Source organism: Lynx rufus, unplaced genomic scaffold (genome assembly GCF_022079265.1).
Source record: "Lynx rufus isolate CCGP_SWC_20201006 ecotype Redwood Valley unplaced genomic scaffold, mLynRuf1.p SCAF_5, whole genome shotgun sequence".
Taxonomy (NCBI): Eukaryota; Metazoa; Chordata; class Mammalia; order Carnivora; family Felidae; genus Lynx; species Lynx rufus.
Genome location: NW_025814867.1, coordinates 16,940,359 through 16,965,430, shown reverse-complemented (window position 1 = coordinate 16,965,430; position 25,072 = coordinate 16,940,359). Strand labels below are relative to the sequence as shown.

Genomic DNA, 25,072 nt, shown 5'->3' with positions numbered 1-25,072 from the left:
GTTGAGGGCTTGCATGTGCTTTTTCGGGAGTGGAAAAACACATAAGTTACGAGGAATGTAACAGCCAGGCGGGCGCACGGAGGAATTTAAAGGGTGGAGGGTGGGCTGGGGGCGCGGGGGTGGGCAGGAGGCGAGCGGGCGAGGGGGACACGCGCTTCCAAGCTAAGCCCGCGGCGGATAAAAAGGCGGAAAGGGAGAGAAGTTGGCGCTCAACGTGAGCCCGGAGCGGTGTCCCGGCTCCTCCCCTGCCCGTTTTAAAAGCACTTCTTGCATTGTTGTTCAGGTGAGAAATGGGAAAGAAAGAGGCGGCTTGCGCGCTCGCCCGCTGCCTCTCTGGCTGTCTGCTTTTGCAGGGCTGCTGGGAGTTTTTAAGCTCTGTGAGAATCCTGGGAGTTGGTGATGTCAGACTCGTTGGGTCATTTGAAGGTTAGCAGCCCGGGAAGGGTTCACCGAAAGTTCACTCGCATATATTAGGCAATTCAATCTTTCATTCTGTGTGACAGAAGTAGTAGGAAGTGAGCTGTTCAGAGGCAGGAGGGTCTATTCTTTGCCAAAGGGGGGACCAGAATTCCCCCATGCGAGCTGTTTGAGGACTGGGATGCCGAGGACGCGAGCAAGCCGGGCAGGGTTTGTCTGGGCACCGTCGGGGTAGGATCCGGACCGCATTCGGAAGGCTTTTTGCAGGCATTTGCTTGGAAGGAGAACTTGGGATCTTTCTGGGAACCCCCGCCCCGGCTGGATTGGCCGAGCAAGCCTGGAAAATGGTAAATGATCATTTGGATCAATTACAGGCTTTTAGCTGGCTTGTCTGTCATAATTCATGATTCGGGGCTGGGAAAAAGACCAACAGCCTACGTGCCAAAAAAGGGGCAGAGTTTGATGGAGTTGGGTGGACTTTTCTATGCCATTTGCCTCCACACCTAGAGGATAAGCACTTTTGCAGACATTCGGTGCAGGGGAGATCATGTTTGACTGTATGGATGTTCTGTCAGTGAGTCCTGGGCAAATCCTGGATTTCTACACTGCGAGTCCGTCTTCCTGCATGCTCCAGGAGAAAGCTCTCAAAGCATGCTTCAGTGGATTGACCCAAACCGAATGGCAGCATCGGCACACTGCTCAATGTAGGTTTATTTTTTCCCTTCTTCTACCAAGAAAAAAAAAAAAATGAATTGTCTCTCTTGCATGCAATAAAGACATTGGAAACAAACTGCATTGGTAGCAAGACAAAGGATTTAATGATTTAATGCTGAAAGGGTGTGATATGCTGGCGTGCATATTGATTCCCTCTTGCTGAAAATTTCCTGTTAGATGTTTTCTTCCCAAACAGCCCCTCCCGACCCCCCGCTCCTCTCCTTACCAACCTTACAGTCTCTTGAAAACAGTTTTAAAAAGATGCATGGAGTGGGGGGGTGGGAGGGGGGGAAGTAGAGTGTGACCACAGGACTTTGAAACATTCTTCAAGTAAGGCAATTTGACACATTGTGCAGTTTTTACTAAGATGTATGCAGAGGGGAATTTAACTTTGCTGTTCTTTGGATTAGCTGCTAGTTGTATATATCCCCCCCTTGTGTGTTTCAGCAGTCCAAAGTAATTAAAATATGACATCGTCCTTGCAAGGAATTTAGCCTAATTAGGGTGGCTCCTGCTCTTGCAGTTCATAAACCACCCGTTAAAGCTGCTGCTTCCAATGTTTTCCTTGCTAAGGAAAGGCAATATTTCTTAGCATTGACCCTGCTGCCACCTTTCCGAGTCACTTTGTTGCTCTAAGAAGTTGCTGTTTTGCTAGAAAACTACTGGCAATGAACACCCCTTGGGCTGAGCCATCCATTATTTCCATATCTTGCAATTCAGCCCAGAACCTGGACATCATTTAAAGGAAAGGAAATCTAAGTGGAGTAGCCCAGTTTTTTAAAAAAATATTGACTATTTGGTTATCTGATCCTGACACGATGCCGAGGCACGCATCTGGTCAACAGTAGTGTGGCTGCAGGCTTGAGAAATGACCAGAAGTCCCAGAAAATCCCACGTTCGGGTGGCTGTGGTGGGAGCCTGCAGGATGCATTGCCCCCCTGACAGTGATTTAGATAAATGGCTCAGCTATCTATCAAAATGTTTTTAGTACTTTATTTGACAATTCATTGGCGCATTAGCCTGAAAATGACATTTTAAATCTTTGTTTTCAAAGAGGTCAAAGTTTAACTGGAAGAAATTGAGTTTTCCTAATAACATGGTGGCTTATGTAAAGAGGGAGAAGAAAAGGGAGAGAACGGGGACAGTGACCAGATTTAAATTGCTCTCTGTGAAACTTTTTCTTAGCAATAAAGACTTGCTACTTGGGCCAGGAAATCAACAGGTTTGTAGCCGAAAAATCAATAACCATTTGATGCCAACCGATTGGCTGTCTGACTTAATATTTGTTAGAGCCATAACCAGGGCAAAAAGAAAATAATTTTCAGAAGGCGTCTTCATCTCAAATGCCTTCTCTTTCCTGCTGCCTGTGTTCTTTCTGAAGAAGTCAAAGAAACTGAGTTACAAAATAATTGTACAACCCACCAACAGATCTTTGAGACCTGTCCTCTGTAGCAGTTAAAACAATGTGAACAATTTCACTTGGAATCTCAGGGAACCGGAGCTCTTGAGAAAACTTTTTGGTACAAGAAAAAGTTCTGTAAGACATATTTTTTAACGAAGGGGAAAAAAATGTTCAGGACCCTTGGCGGAAAGCTATTAGACTTAATAGAGCCTTTACAAGTAGACAGTCTCCCTTTGTAATTAACCCTCCAAACATGCCTATTAAGTTGTAGGAGTAGGGGGAAAAGCTTTGTTTGTTCTTGAACAAGTTAAACAAGGGATTTGCCTTATCTGGGGAGAGCGAGTGGTGAATGTGTCATTTGCCTAGGGCCAGCCGATAAGCAAGAAGTGTCGATAACAGCAAAGTTCAGCTAATCAAAGAAACTTGCATTAGAAAAAGTAAATAAAGGCATTTGACAAAGGGATTTCAGAAATTCCAGTGTCTTATTTTTGTAAGCAAAGCAATTAGTGTTTATTGTGGTCAATTTCGCAAGGGCTGGAAAAGCACACCCCAGCTATAGGCTAAATGAATAAATTGTAAAAATTGCTTTTGCCCCTGCAGAGAGTTGCTTTATCCTCCATAAACCACTTTATGACCCTGCGTTTAGTTGTTCAAGAGATTAAGTTTTTAAGCATAAATAAAAATTCTAACAAATGTCTGCCACATGGTGTTTGGTTCAGGGTGGCATAGCTACTTAGGACTTGTGAAATAAAAGCATATTAGGGCTTCGTTTGGATAAAAAAGAGCATAAAAACCACAAGCTTTTCCATTGTACTTAATGACTGTTTTGACGAGAAGCAGATCTGTTTACGCTCTTAACACAGAGGAAACAGTGGGCAAGGAGAAAAAAAAAATCGTACTAAATCCAACCAAAAGTATTTTCTGCCTTGAGATTCTGTTTTTTCGTGTGTGTGTGTGTGTGTGTGTGTGTGTGTGTGTGTGTGTGTAGTAATCAGAGTAAACCCTTTGCATGTAAAACGCACCAGAAGCCGTCTTTGAAAGGTGTTAGAATATTCTTTTTAGTTTCTTTTGTAATTTTAATGACAGAAAAATGGCATGCGAACCAGCTACCGGTTTGAGTAGGGCCTGTGAATTGCTTGTTATAAAAATTTGAAGTCAGGATTAGCGGGCTACTAAGGGAATGTGGTATAAATAATACGATTTAAGACTGCCCCTGGAAGGTATCATAGTCACAAAGTTTGTATTCAGATGCCTCGTGGATTATCTTGGTTTTAGGGCCTGCTCCAGATGTTTTCAGCATTAATTGCTCAGTGGGCATAGGATAAATCCTAATATTTGTGGTCTAAATATAGTTGCTTTCGGTGAAATCATGAGTGTGACAACTTCTTGGCCTTCTTCCCTGTCCTCTACATACTCAGCACATCAAAAGAAAAAAGAGAAAAGAAATATTTTCTTTTTGAAATAGTATTTTGCCCATTAATGAGGAGAAATCTGTTTTAAAAACAAACAGTGATGTGTGATTAAGGAAGGAAGAAAAGTTCCCTTCTCAAAGCCCTGGGACCTGAATTTTAAGTATTAAACAGTATCCAAATCCTCTCCTAGTGAGATATAAATTGGGGTCAAAGTGGCAAAATCAAAGATACCCACTGAAAGAGAGACTAAGTAAAGACTGACAGCCACCGTATGAATTGAATGGGGTTTTGAATAAATATTTCGATGAAAAGGCTCAATTGTTTTTCTAAAGTAGGACATAATTTTCTGCTTCTCAGCCACATGACAGTGGTAACTAATACCATCAGAAAGGAGAAAGAAAAGGGACTTTTGCTTACATCTCAGAGTGCAGGATAGGGTCGTCTGAAAATAAGCGGAAATTTCACTAAGTTTTCCTTCCCTGTAGGAAAAAAAAAAAAGAAATACTAAAATTTTGTACACATGCTGATAACTTGGTACTTTGGGTAGGGAGGTATTGATGTGTAAACTAGAAGGAAAAAAAAAAAACCACATGAGTTTAAATTTTATCGCCAGAAAATTGTAGATTCCAGAAAATAAAACAGGAGAGGTACACGTCTGTCCGCTTAAACTTCGGCTATGGAATTGGTCTGGAAGCGCCAGTTAGAATTTGATTTGCTAGCCCAAATGCAAAGCCGTTGTTTTGAAAGAGGCCTTTTTTTTTTTTTTTTTTTGTCCTAATTAGATAAATGACCAGAATGGCCATTTCTGATAGGCTAACCGATCTGAATCAAAAGTTTTCTTCTCATTTCTGGAAGCCTGGCTCTGACCATATATAACCAGTCAGTATTGTCATGAACTTTTCTTTAAGACAAAAAAGTAAAAGAAAGTTCTTCTAGATATCAGATGCTTGTAATTTGCCTTCAACATATTAAGCCCCTGGGATGATTGAAAAGGGAAGAAAATCTTACCCTTTTCCCTTTTGTACATTCCACAAGCATCAGTAAACTATCTCGGAAGAGAAATACACGATGAATGATAAAGAGTGTAACTTCTGCTCTCAAGGCATTTATAATCTTTGAAATCAGATTTTTTTTTTTTTTTTTATAAAAGGCTAGGAATTTTTTAAATCAGAGAGTTACTCTCAAGGAGAAAGATGGAGATGTGAAACCAAGGTGCAAAATATAAAACGCTCTTCAAATCACATAGGGCTTATTAAACAATAAATGCAGTATTCATTTTAGAACATCTTAAAAAGAATCCTATAGAGTTTGAGTTACATGTAAGTGCCAATAAATTTATCTTTAAATGACATTTTTCTACTTTAAATGTTCTACTAGAGATTCAGTTAACTATCAATTAAATACATTCTTTCAGAAATGGGAGCTTTTGAGGAAGGTTAATCAGAAAAATCTTGGCTGAAAACCTTTCCAAAAGATATTAATGTAGGATCTTGCCTTTCAGATTATAGTGTAGTTAGGGCAATCGTACGTCTCTGATTTTCTAGAGTAACCCACTTTCAGATATACTGCCACAATTCCCACATAAATCATTGAAATATGCCAGATATTTCAATATTACGAGATTTCCAAGGCTGCCCCTTGAACCCAGGAGTGGCACAGAATGTCTTTGTTTGGATTCTCTGGTCAATATAGCTAGAGCGCTCACAGCTTAATTTTTCCATTATGACTGAAGATCGCCTTGTGCTTCTGGGTCATCCTTCTGAACATGAATTCCTTTTGTGGCACACTGTAGTTCTGTAAGTAGAAGGCATCCCCTGCAAAACCTGATTTAAGTACAATGACTGTGGTTCTCATTCCAGCGTGTTGTATGTATTGGGAGTGGGGGGAGGGAGAGAATTATTAAATTGAATTACTATGAACAAAGCTGTATCAGTTCTTGGCTAGCTTCTCCTTAAAAAGTTGAAACGGGCGGTGATGGAGAGAGGAGAGTGGAGTGAACTCAGGTTCCAGATTTATCAGTATCCTGTCTGTAAGTGGCTTGGCCTAAGTACCTCTTGTTAAATAGGACATGAGATAACCTTCCCCATCTGTAAGATCTAATGACACAACCTCATCAGTCAATATGTTGCCCCGAATTCTCCTCTTTTCCTTTCTGGCTTCCTTACTTCGTCGTTAAGAACCATAATCCCCGCCTCACCCCACACCCCCGAACCCCTTTAAATGAATCAAAAATAAAGTTGTGCAAGTTCTCCCGACCTAGGAAGCAGTAAGGGTGACTCTGCAGGTATTATATTATTTATCTTGAGCTTTCAGAGCTTCTTAGAGGAGAATTCAAACAGGCAATGGAACTGCTGACTTGCTTTTTTTCTCTGGACTTGCAGGGTAGGGAGCTGAAAGGGGGGCCATTCAGTAAGATAAGACTCTTGGTCCCCTGCACGATAAGGCGAGGATAACAGGAACTGACGTCAGCCAGGCAAGCCAGCCTGGCCAAGCATTTCCTCTAGTCAGGGCACATGGATTCCAGGAGTCTCCAGGCCTCCCCCATTGCTGACACACTGAACCAGCGGTGGGGGTGGGGGGTGGGGGGGTGGAGGCACGAGGAAAGCTAATTTTAACAGGAGTGACAGTGGGTGACCACGTACGTCCCTCACGCCCCAAAGGAAATTTCTCTAAACAGAACAAAGAGTCACTTGGGTGGGAGTGATTTTAATAAAAGCAGATTCTGAGAGTATAATTGCAATTTTATGTTGTCCTAGAATAGATCCTTGTTTCCCAGCTGTCCACAGTTTCCCTCTGATGTGTCTGGAGAAGGTCTCTGCAGCAGTCCCCAAATCCTACCCCCCATGAAACCCGCCAACTGCCTCTGTATAACAAAATGGGAAGGAATTCACATTGTCAGAGTTAATCCCTGGTATTCCTATTTACTTTCCTAAGTACCAAGTTCCCACCCCCATCCGCATCATATGACAGACAGCTTTGCTAAAGCCATTTCATTTGCCACCAGCCCTGACAGCCCCCAGCAGTGTTTGCTCTCCTCTTTCGGTCTTCCTTTTTTCTTAAACTCACATTATTCTTGCCTTTGCAAGTATCTGTGATTTGAGGTCTGGGGGAGAAACTTGAATGAAAGAGCCGGTTTTTATTTTTTCAAGTTTATAGGTTCTCGTGAGTCTACTCTTTTCTTAAAGATAATTGTTGTTGTTGTTGTTGTTGTTGTTGTTTTAAGTATTGAATAAGGGGTTACTCTCCTAATTTGACTCAGATGTAGTGAAATGTTTGGTTTTGTTATTATTGATCAATTACCGTTCACCACAGATCACAGTTTACCAAATCAGAAAAATCCAAATAGCTGAATCCAAAATACTCGGGTAGAAATAATGCAGGCAAGACCAGATAAGACGGGGACATCTGTTAACTGGGAGGAGAAGATTTGGATCACGTTTATCTCAGTTTTTCTCTGATTTCCAGAGCAAATGAAGACCTCGTCTAACCCATGCCTCCTCTCAAAAATTGTAAAGCTTTTGGGGCTACGGTACCTATGTCTTGTTATCAAGGTCCATAATTATAAAAAGGCTGGTGATCTGAAGCCTGTTTCAGCTTCAAAAGATTTTTTAGGGTCTGGTCTATTGAAAAGCTTGGGGGTATAATTAACTAAAATGGAAATGGAGGCAAGCGAAATTTAGTTCCTGATGTTTTAATTTAGCTCAGTACTGCCATGTGTTATTGAAGAGAATTCTTAAAGGCAAACATAATTATTTCATTATGGTCCTCAGAATGCTTTCATTGGCTTTAATGACAAGAAGCTGTATAAAAAGGCATACATTTTAATTAGTCCTTCTTATATTTACATCAGATAAATAACAAATAATTGATGAAAAACAAGTCTTTGGAATGGATGATTTCACATAGTGCGCTGGTTACAGTTTAATGATGAAACGTTTCTCTGTTGCTTTGCATTTTAATTATCCAGACATTAACAGCACTGGTGCCATGGTGCTAAAATAGCGTTGCTGCCATTTTATTACGAAAAAATCACAATTAATGCCTATGAATCAGAAGCCGAAAAAGGTAGCTAGAAGCGCATCTCAGAGGAAGCAAATTGCCAGTCCCATTAATTTCACTATGCTTGTTAGCACTCCTTTTGGTCACTTTTCTTTTATACTTCATCTCTTTGGATGAGGACTGTCAGGGGTTTCACGTGGGCTTTTATAGCCACCTCTCCTCCTAAATACCTTTTTTCTCTCCTGCTGCCTGTTTGGAACACTTGCCCAAAAGTACCTTGCCAAATGTGTACCGGAAATTCAGAGAGCCTTTTTCCAGGGTGCGTGCAGTCTGCCTTACCTTTGATTTTATATGAAAACCCATTTCACATGATTCATCCGTTTTGGTGTACAGAACACTAATTGTTATTATTGATTTTAAATTCCGTGACCATTACAAGTAACCCAGATGACTGGCAGATAAAGGGTAATAATCCATGGAGTTCTGGAACTGTTTCATGTTTGTCTGGAGTACTTTATGTGATCAATATTAACTGCCCCATTGAAACTAACTGCTGTATCAAATAACAGTCAATCAAATGAATGTGCTTAGAGATTATTTATTGAAAGCTTTAATTGTTCACTGGGGCCCTGCTTATCAGAGGGAACAATAGGAATTAGAGATAGGATGAACAGGTTTGGATTTGCAGAGAAAGTTGGAGGATGTAGATGAACAGGGCATCTCTCTGCTACTTGGGCAAGAGTTTCCAGAAACCCATGCTGGGCTTCTAGTGGCCGCAAGTTGCACGTACTCTTGCAAAGTTCTCCTATCACCTGTCCATCCAGAGCTCTATACCTATACCACAAGAAGGTATAATGATTTTCTTGCTCTCAGACCAGAGGCTGTGAAGACCTGTCACTCTCTGAAAGTTTTACTGCTTCTGCTCTGCGTGCCCACTCACATCTCGTATCCTCCCATGTACCTCTCCACCTGTATTCCCTGCCACTGCCCGATGGTCTGAGATAATGAAAGTAGCCCGCCTTGACCCAGGATCGATTTCCACAGCTATGAAATGGGAATGATGATGTCTACGGTGCAGGATTTGTAGAAAGATCAGAGCTCATGTAAATGAGGAGTCTATTCTCGCCCAGAAAACAAAACAGAAGCCACGGAGTAGACTCGTGCTCTGACTCCAGCATGACACCGTGGCTCACGTGTCTCTGCTTATAGCGAACCTGCTTTTTTAGTTGGTACCTCTTTTCCTCGACGAAAAGGTTCCTCTGTCTGTGGCTCATAACCTGGGTCACAGTCCGTCCCGTTTCTGTCACCATTTGGGTAACACGGGCCCTGATTCGGTGGCATCCATTTACCAAGCCCCCAGATTTACTACAGGGGACCGACTTTTACAGGGGAGCCTTGTCACCTATGAAACTGTCACAGTGCGACTTCACCCAGAGATGCTGTCAGGGGTACAGTCCGTTTTCATTGCTCACCGGTGGATTCGATCTTGTGGGGTCACTCACCAAACAGCTCTTGGGTGTCTGCCTTGTCCCAGGCTCCCTGATATATTCTCTGGGTGACACCAACATGATTCCTACCCTGTCCCTGCTCTCTCTGGACTCCTAATGTCTGGAGAAATTGCATACACAAGTCCCTGTGACACAACCCTCTTATATAACACCAACACAAGTATCTCCTCGGGACTTTGAACGTGAGTCTGATCACGGAAAGAACTGAAACACCCCCGAGAACCACCGCTGCTGCAGGTGAGGGATCGGGCGGGTGGAACATCTTTGCCACAGGAGCAGGCAAGAGGTTTTCCCGAGTGGAGGCCTCACGGGTAATTTCCAAACGTGGTGTAGGGAGCGCTGGAATGAGCGCGTACCTTCCAAAGTTGCTTCTGGAAGACCCGTATGTGGATATTTCCGGAGTGTTTGTTAAATGATGTTCTTTTGGGGTGGGTCTGATTAGACTGGCTTTTAAGAAAACGATCGCTTATCTCTCGATCATTGTTCCCGTGACTTCCTGCTCCGTGCCAAGCCGCCCCCCGAAACTTAGTGGCCTAACAATTTATTATCTCATTAGTCTGTAGATGGACCGGGCTCAGCTGGGCAGGTCTTCTGCTCCACACGCTGTCAGCTGAGGCCTGCGTCTCTCCAAGTCCCGGCAGGCTCACTCCCCTGGCTGGCGGTCCGCGTGGCTCTCCTTGGCAGGGAGCTCAGCTGGGCCTGTCGACTCGAGCGGCTGCACGTGGCTCGTGCTTGTCCCAGCAGGGCAGCAATGGTCGGAGAGGGAGGGAGGAAGCGGAAGCCCCCAGCCCTCTGAAGGGCCAGATCCAGAGCTGGCACGGAGCCACTCGCGCCTCTGTGGGCGAAGCAGGCACCGGGGCCAGCCCGCATCCCCAAACTCTGCCTCTCGACGGGGCAGTGACCGAGGAAGTGCGGCCGTCCTCCGTTCCCCGTAACGATCGTCACACGCGTGCCTTCCGATAAGAAAGAAACGATTGTCTTCTGACGATAGAGACTGCACTGAAGCACCACGGAGGGGTTTTCGTTCGTCGGTTTTTGGCTGGTTACACGGTTTCCACGGTTCTCCTCTGCCGCCTGTCGATGCCTTCTCGCCAGTCGGCCCTCACCGCTGATCCGGCGTGGAAGGTACGATGCTCCTCGTTTTACAGGAGAGGCAGTTGTGTCTCGGAGAAGGTGAGGAGTGGGTCTGAAGGCACACAGTAAGTTGTAGGGCTGAGGCTGAAACCACGGGAAGGGCTTTTCCCCATCGTCTGTGTGGACTGACTCACTCCCGGTTTAGGTCTGTCATCTGCATCAGCTGCGTGAAGAATTCCTGGAACGTGTTCTCTGCCCTAACAAACCCGAGTAGGGGCCCCGGACTGTTTTGGCGTGGGGGAGATGTAGAAAAGAGAGAAGTAAGGAACCGTAACTCGCATGAGTTCCTCTGACTGCGTTATTTCTCTGATAGCAGCCACGGCCTCTTTTGTCCCCTGTCCCATCCTGTTTGTGGCTGAATTCTGCATTGGCCCCTTCCCTCCCTCCGTCCCTCACAGGAGTCAGGGTCTGCTTGAGTCTTGTGTTTACCGGGGAATCGCAGGACGGTGAGAGATGAGAAATGAGGCTTTGCGTCTTCTCCAAGTTCACCTGTAACCCTCCTCTAGAGACCACTGCTAATGATTCCTGCTGGGGGTGCCTCATAGTTAAGGATCACTATTATATCATCCGTTACTTAAAAAAAAAAAAAAAGTGGGGTGCGGGGTGGGGGGAAGCTTCCTAAGAGAGGATGAAGTTAAATTGCCCTTTTGGAATTCACCGCCTGTTTTAAAGTATCTGTTTTCTTTAGAGGGTCCCAAACCTAAGAAAACTATTACTGCTTGATGAAGTTTACATAAATAATTATGACGGTTGTTAGCCTCTCCCATAATGCTCTTATTTCACTGATTTCAGTGATATCTGAAATGTGATGTATTGCTCTCTGTTTTGGATTTTTATAAGCCATGTTCTACCTGTTTTTGTTTGTTTGAAATCTAATTGTTACTGAATTACGTATTTTGAGGAAATGGAGACAGATGGACGCATTGAAGTGACTTACTAGAAGTCACGCAGTAGGTTCTGAATGGAACCTGTAAGATGCCGTCACGTGTTCGGGGGGCACGGCGTGGTCCTATGCAGTGTGTCACATGGTGGAGTTGGGCATTCTCCATGCGCTGCCTCGGCTGTGGAAGCTAGAGCTCCAGTCCCCTCAGCTGTTCCATCTATAAAACGGATCCACAATGCTTACCTTGCAAGCTTACCATAGACTTAGATAAGAGTGTATATAAAGTACCTGATAGATAATATTCAGTAAATAGATACCTTCCCCCTTATTTTCTTATGCAAAACTTTTTTTAACACAGAAAAGCTCAAAGATTTTATGGGAAGCCCTTGGATACTCACTACCATATGTACCATTAAAGTTACCAGTTTGTTTTCTGTGTTTCTACCCATTTCTCGTGTGTGTGTGTGTGTGTGTGTGTGTGTGTGTGTGTGTGTTTCTGTTTTGTTTTATTGACTGGGCTCCCTTACTAACCTGGGACGTTTTGGGGATGAGATATTGTGTCCTTCTGTTTTCCAGTCTTAGTATCTTACTTAGTACCTGGTCAATTAACTGTGTACTTAGTACCTCAATTAACTGTGGTTAAGTCGGTGGATATGGTCAAGCACACCGCCGTTTGAGTGTACTAGATATCAGCACTGTCCAGAACTTCCTAGAGTGATGGAAACGATCTGTAGTTCTGTGTTGCCCAGTATCGTAGCCGCCAGCCTTGTGTGGCACTGGATATGGGCCTCATATATCTGAGGAACTGAATTTTTTATTTTATTTAATTTTAATCTGTTAAGGTTTCAATACCTACACGTGGCTAGTGGCTACTGTATTGAACAACGCAGCTCTGTATACTCCAGCCGTTAATATTTTTTCAATATTTGTTCTCTTTCTTTCCCTTTCGCCATTATTCTTCTTTCCTATTGCTATTAAGGAGCTTTAATTATCTCTTTATGTAGAGGGTAAATAGACTGCAGGAGAACGTAAACAGAATACCAGAGGGTGGGGATTTCAGTCATTGTTTAACGTGTTTTCCTTCTGGGTGGAACTATTTTTCCTGGGGCCTGGCAAATGCATAGCACTTACTTTACTAACATTTTACAGAGCTAAACCAGGATTTTCACAGAATCCCAGTGGGCTGGACTTCAATTATATTTCTTGCAGTCATCACATCACTGTGGCATCACATTCTATTCCTGTGCTCCTGTGTCCTTGTTGACTTTCAAATGGACAGAGTATCTTCCAACATTTCCAAGCTACTTTCAACTCAGTTGAAACGTCTTAAACTTAAGGGAGGCAGAGAGGAACCGGCCACACTCTGTGGAAGGCTCACCATGTGTTCTAGAAAATGCCATCCTGTCTCTCCCAGGAAGACCTTCTTCTGCTCATGTATGTGTGCTCTGCTTTGCAACCTGGTGCCTGGCACACAGTAGGTGCTCAGGAACTAAGCTGAGAATAGTTCAGTAGTAGCAGACTGACAATTCAGAACATCCCAAATGGTTTCCGCCTTGATACATTTGTATGTTTTAGAGTCACTCAGAATACCTGAAGGTAAACTTCCAGGGAGCTGTCAAAACTTGGTAAATTCAGGTTGGCGGTTATGGCGAGCACTTATGAATGCGTTAGCCAGAAAACTGGCCTGAATGGGCACAGGATGTTTCCTTGGGCTTCTGGCATTCGTTCTGATATCCGAGAAGCAGATTTTCTGATGGTCCCTCCTGTTAACCAGGACATGGTCCCTCCTCCCCCCTTTTTATTGTCGATCCCTAGAAATGATGAAGGTAAATAGACATAAGACCAGATTAACAATCAAGAGAAACTTTTGAACGAGGTTTGTCCCCTGGACCTGGGCACAAGTTGTGATGGATTTTCATTAGAATGCAAAACCACCATCATCATAATTATTATTGATGAAGCTCTTACTGCCTGCCAAGTACACAGAATGAACGATGTCATCTGGGAAGCCCTGTTATTGCACCATTTTACGGATGAGAGTTCCCAGGCACAGACTAGATCAGGTACCCAACTCCGGTCTCCCAAGTAGAAGCGAGCCAGTTGCAAGTTCCCATCCCGGCTTTGCATTATGTGGGTTGCCTTCCCTCTGCCAACTATGCAAAGTAAACTCCTATGTGCTTTGCAGGAAAGGGGCAATAAGAAGGTTGGAAGCCTCAGAACCCACAGAATAATAAAAGGGTTTCCAAGTGAAAGCTGGAAACAATACATTTTTAACAAAATGGGCAGTTACTCTAATTGCTGTGCCCCTACTGTTCAATTCCTTTTTATGTCCTAATTCATTAAATTATGTGCACACACAGGCTTATTATTTACAGATGTATGCACTTTTAACTGGCTCATATGAAACAGATGTTTCGCGAAAGGTAACAGAGAGCAAGTGATCTAAACCCTCCTTTAGTGAGTATCAAGTGAGTATTATAGCCCATTACCTGCAAGTCTTTTGCTATTATTTTGAACGGCAATGTCCAGTGTGGGGAGGAGAATTCAATCTGTCCCCTGGAGGAACAAATAAAAATACAACGACCCTATAAGCAGACATCTGCATCTCAAAATAAAAGAGGGTGTGTGCAGGTGACAGGCAGGTGGTGTTCACATGTGGGCTCAGGTGGATATGAATGAGCTTTATAAGCAGTTTGGGGGGGGGGAGACACATTGCATTACAGCCAACTTTTAAAAACAAACTTATTTATTTTTTTAATTTTTTTTTAACGTTTATTTTATTTTTGAGACAGAGAGAGACAGAGCATGAACAGGGGAGGAGCAGAGAGAGAGGGAGACACAGAATCTGAAACAGGCTCCAGGCTCTGAGCTGTCAGCACAGAGCCCGACGCGGGGCTCGAACTCACAGACCGTGAGATCATGACCTGAGCTGAAGTCGGACGCTTAACCGACTGAGCCACCCAGGCGCCCCTAAAAACAATTTTAAAGGGCCTTGTTCTATGATATTTTAATCATTACTGTCTTGGAATATGTAGCTGAGCAATTAGCATACTCCTTTTATGCAGAACTTCTTCATTATTTTTTAGATGGAATTAGTCCATTGCTCTTGTATCTGGCAGGAATGCATGCAAAGTATACAGTCCATGTCAAGTTATTGTCTCCCAGATTCTAAAAGAGTTGAAATGAGCCTTTCTGCAGGTTCTTTGTGGCTCCACCAAAATAATCTTTAAAAAATTTTTTTTAATGTTTATTTATTTTTGAGAGAAAGAGAGAGAGAGACAGACCGAGCATGAGCAGGGGAGGGGCAGAGAGAGGGAGACACAGAATGTGAAGCAGGTTCCAGGCTCTGAGCTGTCAGCACAGAGTCCGACGCGGGGCTCGAACTCACGAACCACGAGATCATGACCTGAGCCAGAGTCAGTCACTTAACTAACTGAGCCACCCAGGCGCGCCCCCCCAAAATAATCTTTAATTAATAATTATAGAATTAATGTATTGCTATGTAACAGACCAACTCAATACTGTGTAGCTTAAGACACAATTTATTATTAACTTTCAAGGTTCTGTCTCTCTTGGGGTCCTACATGTGGCTGCAGTCAGAAGCGACTGAGGCTGGGGCACCTTGGTGGTGCAGTCAGTTGAGCGTCCGACTCTTGGTTTCGGCTCAGTCACGATCTCACAGTTCGTGAGTTTGAGCCCTACATCGGGCTCCACGCTGATGGCGCGGAGCCTGCATGGGATTCTGTCTCTCCTTCTCTCCCTCTCCTGCTTGAGCTCTCTCTCTCTCAAAAATAAATAAATAAACTTAAAAAAAAAATAAGAAGAAGTGACTGAGGTTAGACTTGTCTATGGGTTTGACCCCGGTGGATATTTCAGAAGCCTTCTCCGTTCACATGTCCGCTTCCGCAGCTGACATCACAGCAACGGCTGGAGGCTGCCATGGCATCTCTCTCTCCACATGGCCTCCGCTTATGACATGGGCTCCCTTACAGCACGGTGGTCACGGGGCTCCGTACCTGGCTTCCTCTAGAATAAACATTCCAGGAAACCCATATGGAAGCTGTCAGGCTTCTTAGGGTCTAGCCCTATGTGTAACACAGCATCACTCTTGCCACTTTCTGTTGATCAGAATGAAATCAGAGTAACAGCTCAGATTCAAGAGGAAGGGCCTTATGCGTTGGTGTGGATTCCTGGAGGTGTGGCTCATTGACCAGGCCATCTTTGGAGACCACTTACCATACGACGAGCCATAAAAATAAATGTACACCTCCTTGTCAATGCAGTGTAGCATGGCCTAATAAAAATAAACGTGACCAGTTCACATTGCAAGGAACTGGGTGGCCTACGTCAGCGAACAGTCATTTCAGTGCCCCTTCAGAATATTAGGGAGCAGTAATAGTCACCCCTCAGAGTCCATTAAGATTTGTTGTTTGTGATCTGTTCATTTTCTAAACAAACACACAAAATCAGAGCAAAAAGATGGCTGAAAATACGTCATGGTGCATGTTGAAAGCTGGGGACCGTCACAACTGAAATATAAAATGGGGCATGAAATATTAAGTGGCATATCAGGTTTATTGCATATATGACCATGAGAGTGCATTTTATTTTGTCTTATGGAGCTCTAAAAAAAAAAAAATCCATGTAATGGATTAAAGGTATTAAAACTCCCATATTCTGCCTGGCTCGGGGCCAGGGAACAAGCCACGATAAATAATCCCAGTGGAGAGAATATGTAGGAAGGAATTTTAAAATGTATTTATGATAGACATATTGACCTCCCTAACTAATAAAAATGTGTACACGAGGTTAGTTTTGAAGGAAATGTGCAGACCTTACACATTTATAGTGCATATAAATACTGTATGCTCTATAGCGTTAGCATCCTTAAAATATTTCCCACATCTCTGTGACATATGGCTGTCATACTCTATCTTTACCCTGGAAGCAAAGGAAAGCATGGATTTTATAGTAACATGTACAGTTACCATAAGAAGGGATCGTTTTAATTTCCTTTATCTTAAAGCAGGGGTCAGGAAACTAAGCCAAATCTGGCTCGGAATATGCTTTTCTAAATAATGTTTTATTGGTACATACCACGCCTGTTCATTTACGTCTTGTCTAGTGCTCCCTTCTCCCTACAGTGGCAGAGTTGAATTGCTGTGACGGAGACCATATGGTCCACAAGACCGAAAATATTTACTACCTGGCCCTTTTCAGAAAAAGCTTGCTGACCTTGTCCTAAAACATCAACACATTAATAAAACGGCTTAGAATAGAAACAAGTAGCTTTGTGTCTCGTTTAGAGGAAGCCTGTATGTGGATTCAGGAGGCCCATTCTGGATCAAGCCATGGCCCAGCTGTGTGACCTTGGCTAAGTCATTTAACTTCTCTGTGCTTCAGTTTCCTCCTGTGACTAATGGAGGGGAAAAAACGGATAATGATGATAATCCCTGCTCTCCTTCACACTCTTGTCACAAGCAAGCACGCGGGGTGGCGGGAGTGCAAACACATCTCAAGTCCCACCGCCAGGTAATACGCGCTTGTTGGCGGATAACCGCCGAACCGGCCACAACAATCATTTGTTATCTTGGTGCCGCGTGGAAGAATTTCTGTGCAGAGTTCATTCTTTCACTCGTTTTTTTTTCAACTGATGCTCATTGAGTCCCTCCTGTGTACCGGGCGCTCTTTCAGGCACTGAGGAGCCCTGAGCGGGGCGTGAAGAAGCGGTTTCTGGGGGTCCTCTGCGCGGGGACTGCGGATGGGCCGGGAAACCCATGAAGAGAGGACTGTAGGGGCACTTTGGCTTAATGCCCGAGAGGCTGGGAAGGAAGGGACTGTTCAGAGAGAGCATAAGGCAACAACGCTGACACATACTGCTTCACTTGTCCTGGCTTTCAAGAATCTCTTTTGGAAGGAGGGATGGCCATTTGGGAAAGGAAAGTGGAAGCGAGGGTCAGCGAATCAAGACGTGAGTCCACCGTGTGCAAGAACGATGAGAAGGTGAACAACGCTGAGATTCGCCAGCCCAAGTGTGATCCTTGATGGTGGTACTTCTACTTGTGTAACACTGACGTGTGACCGACCCGGCGCTTGTGCGTGTCATCGCGTCCCTTCACAGTGGTTTATCATCTGACGCCCACAGTGATCCGATGAGGGGCACACTCGCATTTTCTACAAGGAGAAATGGAAGCTCAGAGAGGTCAAGCTGCTCACTCACAGTCACACAGTAAGTAGCAGAATTAGGATTTGAACCCAGACAGGCTGGCTTCAGAATTCACACTTCCCGTCACATGCCTTGACTTATCTGTAAAGATGGAAAGTTCCCTTGAAGGAAGGAATATCCAAAAAAGACCTGAGCTTGGGGACCGCTCAGAGTTGGAAGATTGGGGAAAATTTCATTGTTCTTTCAAGTTTTCTTCAGCAATTTCTTTTTTAGGAACCACAAGTCAAACACTCTGCACCTCTCATTCTTCTCAAGAAATTTTGAAAAACCACTTACAAAAGAAAAAACACAACAGTTACAGCATCTCCATAAGCTTAATTCCATGTGGAAACTCCAGAATCTCTTAAAATGCCACCCAAGTGCACCCCTTTGACCTGATGATGTGCTATGCTTATCCCTGGCACTAACAATATCTTCCTATTAGTGAACTAGGAGGTGCAGGGAGGGAGTTCACTGTCGTCCTGCTTCTAGAAGTCAGTAGACAATGACTGAGGGGGCTGTGGCACAGCTTTAGAATTTTGGATGTTGGTTTCATTCTTGTGCCAGTTAAGCTTTGGTTAAAGGAGTATATATGGTCCGCTGGCAAGAGAGAAAACCAACTTAGGGGCGGGGCGTCCAGAGCTGTCCCCTCCATCCCCCACCACCAGCCCCAAAATCTGGCAGTTGAGCAGGCCACATTTGGCCTGAGTTACTGCTCCTGACAGTGTGTAGAAACACGCCCTTGGAGCACTGCCAAAGGCCTCTGGAACCTCGGTTTTAGCTGCTGCCATTCTGCCTGCTGGGGGTTGGTTTCTCAGCAGGGAAGATGTGGGAGGGGTGTGTGTGTGTGTGTGTGTGTGTGTGTGTGTGTGTGTGTGTGTACCTTCTAATTCCTGTGTTTGCTTCTGGGGGACTTTCCTACTTTATTGCTCTGACTGGAAAGAAAAGAGGGCATTATTTCTGTACCCTTAGCTGCTTTCTCTTTTAGACTTCCAGTTTTACTTTGGGTCCTTATGCTGGGACAACTGTGTGTCCGTCTTAGACGTAGTCTATATATTCTGAAACTCGCTGGCAGGGATGTGCCAGCCTCTTGCCGAAGGAGTTCTGTGTGGTCATAAGGATGTCCCTGTCTTCCGCCAACCCCTGGGTTGAACACTCCTCCTGAACCCCAGACCATTTGCCTTCTAATCCCTGCTCCTGGGTTCTCATCTGTGTGGTCTTGAACAGTGACATAACCACAGTGCCCCCGGTTTCCTGCCTGTAAAGATGAAATACTCAGTCTGCCTATCTCCTAGGGTCAAATGAGTTAAAATATGGAATATGCCTAGAACCTAATGGGGGCAGTGGCTGGCTCATAGTACATGCTGCACAAAGGTTAGCTATTAATATTGTCGCAATGTTAATATTTGACTAGACTCTAGAGACGTTTCTTGTCATTTTCTCAGGTAACCATATGAGTCACATTCTTTTTTTTTTTTAAGTATTTATTTTGAGAGCATGAGTGAGTGGGTGTGAGTGGGTGAGGGGTCGAGAGAGAGAGGAAGAGAGAGAATCCCAAGCAGCTCCATGCTGTCAGTGCAGAGCCCAACGTGGGCCTCGAACTCACAAACTGTGAGATCATGACTTGAGCCTAAATCGGGAGTCAGACGCTCAACCAGCCGAGCCACCCAGGGGCTCTGTTAGTCGCGTTCTTAAGATCGGACTTAACCCATCTTTTCCCAAATACTCTGAGAAGTAAGTGTTAGCTATTATTTTTGTGTTTGTATTTTGTGTAGAGTTCACAAATTGGAAACCCTGCTGTGTAGTAAGTATGTTTGCTGTGTCCAATTTCCAGATCAGGGAAGCTGAGGTTCCGGAAGCTAAAGGGACTGCTAGTATGTGGCAGAGTTAGGCATTTGGGTTAAGCCTTCTGTCAGCTGGGATGCCAGGCCCGATTCTCCGGCGCTGTGGGAGATCATCTTATCTGCTGCTTTGTCCTAAAGCCTCCGCACAGGGAGCATCCTTACCCTAGATCAGGGTTCTTGAAACTCAGCACTATTTATAAATTGGGCCAGAGAATTCATTGGGGGTAGGGGAGCGGAGCAGGGCAGGCTTGTGCATTGTCGCATGTTTAGAAGCATCCCTGGTCTCTACCCACTAAATGCCAGTCGCAGCCCCCAGTTATGACAGCCACACTGTCTGGAGACAAAATGTCTCTTGTGGGGCAAAACCGATGCTGGTTGAGAACCGCTGCCCTCGATTAAGGAAGATGGAAAGAAGTGTTGTGTGGGGGGGAGGGTGGTGGAGATGTAGGGGTTGGCTCTTACTTGCTGAGCGCTTACTGGGTGCCAGGCAAGTTGCAAACATTACCTCCCTTTCGCCCACAGGAATTTGAGGATGGTCTGCGTTTTCATGAAAGAGATACGAGGGCTCAGAGAAGTAAGGAAAACTGCATGACCGTTAAATTACTGGCAGAAGAGGGATCCAAATCCAGGGTCATCTGGCAGCAAAGCCCACACGCTTCCCAACACTCCCTACATACGGTTTTCTGCGGGCTTATGGTGTTTTAGTTCTTTTTAGGAATCAAGAAAACCCACACAGTGAGGATTAAATTGGTTTCAAAGTTATTTTCAGGCCACTCAAATGAGCGCACACCTGGAAAAACAAAACCAAACCAAAAAACTTCTTTGCAGCCTAAGTGGGGCATCATTTTGTTGAGAACGGTGGCTTTGGCTAAACGTTGGCGTAATCGCACTTAGCGTTCTCAGACCTGAGAAGATAGCAAGGATCCCCAGGTGACAAAGCATAATTTCATCTCCCTCTTCCTTGAACACAGTATTCCAAAAAGTATCCCCTCATAACTTTTCTGTTAGGCTGGTATTGACGTGGTTTTTAGCATATATTAACAGCACATACGCAAAGAATTTTGTATCTGAGATGGTACGTATTTTAATGCCCCAGTTTTAATCAACTTTATGTGCAGGAAATTTGAACAGATAATAGGATGTCATTTATTAGTGCAATAATTGCTTTTTTAGAAGTTATGGGGATCCTGATTAGAAGTGGAATATTGAACTGAATCATTTGGTGTTGAGATAAACTCTTCAGGGGGACCTTAATATTGCGATGCAATTAGCTTCATCTATACATGACTCCCGAGACCGGTTCCCGCATTTGTTCAGTTAATGCAGATCCATTTCTGATGCCTCTCAGTTCAGATCATTAATAAGTAGTTAGATGTGTCGGCCTGTTAAGTGGTTTTAAGGGAGAATTTATTTGAACCCTGTCATAAGCTATCTTAGTATGTCCTAGAAAATAGTGATAGAAAGCATCATCTGTTAAAAACGTCACCCAAAACAACCTATGAGATAATTTTCGGCTATGTTCTTTGAAGCAAGAAAGCGTATTATAAAAATGAAATGTAGGTGTTGAACGTGTCATGGTCCCTTATGAAAATATGACAGCACTTCCCATGGTAAAAGTCAGTCCCAGGAATAATTTCTGCTGGCCGTGAGCCCAGGCAGGTGTAGCTGTAATGCGGAGTGATTAGTGGATTCTGAGCCTCTCTCTCTCTCTTTTTAAAGCCCAAACTATCTCGTCACATTTAACCATGTCTGGAATCAAATCAGTGTTTGGAAAATTATAACCATGAATTAAAAGAAAGGGAGGTACATAATCCTGCAGTTCTCAAATTTGAGTAAATAGCCCTGAGCAGACCATACCCAGTGATGTTTCTAGCAAAGAAAATAAATGAGGGAGATGGAAAATGAGAAGGTAGAAAGGCTGTGGGTTTTAGTGAAATAATAGTGATGTGTATTAAGCCATTTCAGTCTCTTTCGCAAAGGCTGAGAACGGTGTTGTGCTTTTAAATTCCTAATTCTAAAGTGCAGAGTTCCTGGTCCCTCCCCTCCCCGTGCTTTTGGGGAGGAGTTAGACGAGTTAAGACACGTTAAACAACTAGCACAGCCCCTGGCACCTAGTAAGTGCTCAGTAAATAGCAGATACTATTAGTTCAGGCTCTTCCTGTGCAACTTTGAACCCGCTGCCAACTAAAAGCCACGGCCAGAATTCCGTGGGAGAGAACGAAGGCTTCTGGCTTCTGGTGAGCATAAACACACACGCAGCCTGAAGTTCTCAGTGCATTAAGTACTTCACAAGGTGGAGTATTTAGTAAGGACCTGGGCAAAGGGGAAGCTGACAGAGTTCCCATGCCAAATGGACTCAGCAAAATGTTTGGGATTCTCGTGAGGTTAGGGCGGTAACAAGACATTTTTATGCCGTGGTGTCTCGAATGTTACTAACGTGCTTAGGTTAGGAATTATCTGGAGTGGGACGGGGGTGGTTACGATGCCTGTTTCCATGCAGCAGGCGTATCTGGGGTGGCGCTGAGAGTCTACATTTTAACGAATTCCCAGGTGATGGTGATACTGCTGGTCCGGGGATCAAACTTTGAAAAGCATGGCTTTCTTTTAAGGACTCCGAAATCAAAGTCTTCCTCCCAGGCCCCAGCCCCTGTTGTTGTCCCCTGCTTGTGTTCGGCACCTGTTGCATGTGTGGTCAGAATAGCAGGGATTCTCATAACCCAGCTCCAGCCCTCGGCCAGGATCCCGGGTGACCCGGGCAAACACACACTCCTTCAGGGTCACGGGCAGGTTACTGAGTCAAGACTGCCAAAGCCCCGCGTTGATGTTTTCCTTCTCTCCCCACCCCCTCCCTCCTTTGCCTGCCCCAAACCCTGGACTAATCTTGGAGCTGCTTAATAACAACAAAGCCAGCAGCCGAGTGAGGCGAGACCATTTCAAAGCAAAGTTTTTCTTGTTTGGCAATTACCTAATTTCACAATGTGATTCACAGATTTGCAAATCCCGTGCGTGTGGAAACAAACCGCTTCTCCTGAAAGGTGATTAAAAGAGCTGATCCTCCCAATTCCTCCCCCACCTCCCGCCCCAACGAAGAGGCGACAGGAAAATTAAATGAGCGACAGTTTGTACGGGGTTTTTTTTTTTTCCTCTCGCACGCTAACGTTTCGAGCCATGTAAATTATATTTTAATAAAACGTCTACACCCGCACTCGCACGCGCATGCGCACACACAGGCAAAAGGAGAATCTGGTTCTAATTACTTGTACTTTAGTTGAACTTTGGCGTTTCCTTTGACTTTCTCCCTAATGTATGTGAGCTGTGGGCCTTGCAGTCCTGCAGTGTGTCCACAGAAAAAGGGGGAAAAAATCCAGACCGGCTCTCTTTGGTGCCAACAAAAATGAAGCCCCACTGAATGTTTTGACCAAATGCAACACTTTGCTATTCTCCCTTAATTAGCTGAAATTATTCCCTCCCACCGGGTCCCGGAGCGCTGGGCTCAAAATTCCCCTGGGGCCATGCAGGAAATGCCTTTTACTTTACAACTCCTTTTTCTTTTAAGGCTCAGCTGCCCAGAGAGTGCATTAAAATACTGTCTTAATCACCGAAGGTTCTAGTAAAAAGGCAGGGCTTTCATAATGTTTGATGCCTGCCTGCCGCTAATCAGGCCCAACATAAAATCCTGAAATCTGTCAACATGGTTTAGGCAGCACTAAATTAGTTCTTACAAAGAAAAAAAAATAGTATACAGTGCTCTCTCTTAAAAATGTTATCTGCTACTTAATCTAACCTTTAGAAAAATGCCAAGCATGTTAGGAATCGTGAAGGGAGCTATTGTTGGAGACTTTGTGTGTGTTTAAATGACACTCAGGTGTGTTGTAACAACAAGGGCATTTATACTGTGTTTTCTCAGGTGAGTTAAGTACGCAAGTGCCAAGGCCTCTTAAACAGGCAACAGCATTAATTCTTTCTTCGGTGTTCTTTTATTTGGGGAACGACTTAACCCCCCAGAGTTGTGCTGCGTTGAAAAAATCTGTGTCGCTTGGGAGCACTGGCGTTCTGCTTTCACACCATCTCAGCCTGTGGAGATTCCCTCTAGTTTGTTTTTGTTTTGTCTGCAGACCTCTGGATTTGAAGCCCTTCACAGAGTAGGGCTTCTCGAAGCGCTGTCTGCGGACCGGTGCCAGTTCCTAAACTGCCCGCTGCCAGTCCGTGGTGAGACAAGGGCGGGAACTGAGAGCAAGTGCTTAGAAACTCTCACAGCAATTTGACAGAGTTAATTTTATGTCTAGTACATCTTTCTTTTTCCCTTAAGTCGTAGCTTGTGTTTCAGGCATCTCCTTTCCGATGACTTTTTTTTTTTTTTTCTGAAAATTAATGTTTTGTTTGTACGTTCTTTTCCTAGGGATTTGTTTTCAGTGAAGTTTATCACGCTGTGAGGGACTGGGGTGGGGAGTTAGAATGGGTCCTCCTCTACCTCAGATAGTCGGAAAGTCACTGATTTCAAGCCAGTGCCTTCTCTTCCCCCCACCCCCCCTTGCCCTCCCTCTTACCCTCAGGAATTCTGTGGCTGGTTGCTGATCTGGACCACCCTTTGAGGAGCATTAATTTAAAGGCAAACAAGACCTGTAATGAATTTTTCTAGAAGGAAAGGCGATTCTAGCTTCGTTTCCCTAGTGACAGCCATCTCTGTGTTGCAGGGATGGAAAGGTTTCAAACGCGGGCTAGAAGCTTCTGCCAGTGCAGGTTTGGTTGGCCTCACTGTCTCCTTTGGCACGTGTGCAGCCCAGGGCACCCCTGGTGCTGACTCTGCTCTGGGCAGGGACCTGCGGAACCAAGCATCCATCTCGCCCGAGCGGCAGAAGTTCTTCTGTCTTGGCCATTCCCTGACGAAGCAAGGCAGCCCATCTGGTCAGCGGTTCGGATGCCACGTTGGAGGCTGCTGCTTACTGGGGATGCAGTCACCAGACAGAACTGAATAAGTCAATAAGTAAGCAAGGAAATAAATAAAAGCAGGAGGCAAAAAGCAGATCCAAATTATTCCTCAAAGACTGCTTCCCCAAACTGAAATCACATCAGGATGGCTGGAGTGCAGTTGTTTTATTGAATGACACAGGCCTCTTGTCCCCCTGGGAAGTCTAAAAACTGCTTTTTTGGCCTGCCCGAGATCGCTGAATGAGCTAATACAGGACACATTGTCTGCTGAGCCTGCAGAGTTTTCGAGCAAAAATTTTATCATTCCATAGACTGATTGTGCTCGCCTGGAATAAGGAACAAAATGTTTGAGACCTCTCAAGGGCATTTGATGAATCTAACTCTAATTTAAAGGGACTAATAGATTATTGATTTAAGCAGGATGACAGTGAACAGATCAATGGCCAAGCACTGTGTAGCTCTCTTAAATACCAACAATGGCTAGCGAGAGGGGAGCCCCGGGCTGTCCCCCTCCCTTGTCTCCCACTGTCTTTACTGGTGGTGGTCGGAGGGGAGGACAAAAGGGGAGGAGGAGCACTAATAAACTTTGCCAAAGTATATTTTTACTGAAAAGTCTAGAGGTTGC

At 44.5% G+C, this 25,072-nt stretch overlaps 1 protein-coding gene across 4 annotated transcripts in view; it reads left to right on the top strand.

Annotated features, from left to right (window-relative positions):
- Window positions 1-25,072, top strand: part of RARB (retinoic acid receptor beta) — a 405,968-nt gene that overhangs the window by 234,102 nt on the left and 146,794 nt on the right. For 2 of the 4 annotated variants that reach the window (XM_047100375.1, XM_047100374.1), the window contains exon 1: window positions 965-1,121. The exons of the other annotated variants lie outside the window; for them this stretch is intronic. In XM_047100375.1, coding sequence (XP_046956331.1) covers window positions 965-1,121 — 157 coding nt within the window. Of the gene's footprint in view, window positions 1-964; window positions 1,122-25,072 lie in introns of those variants that run through there. 4 annotated transcript variants of the gene reach the window in all.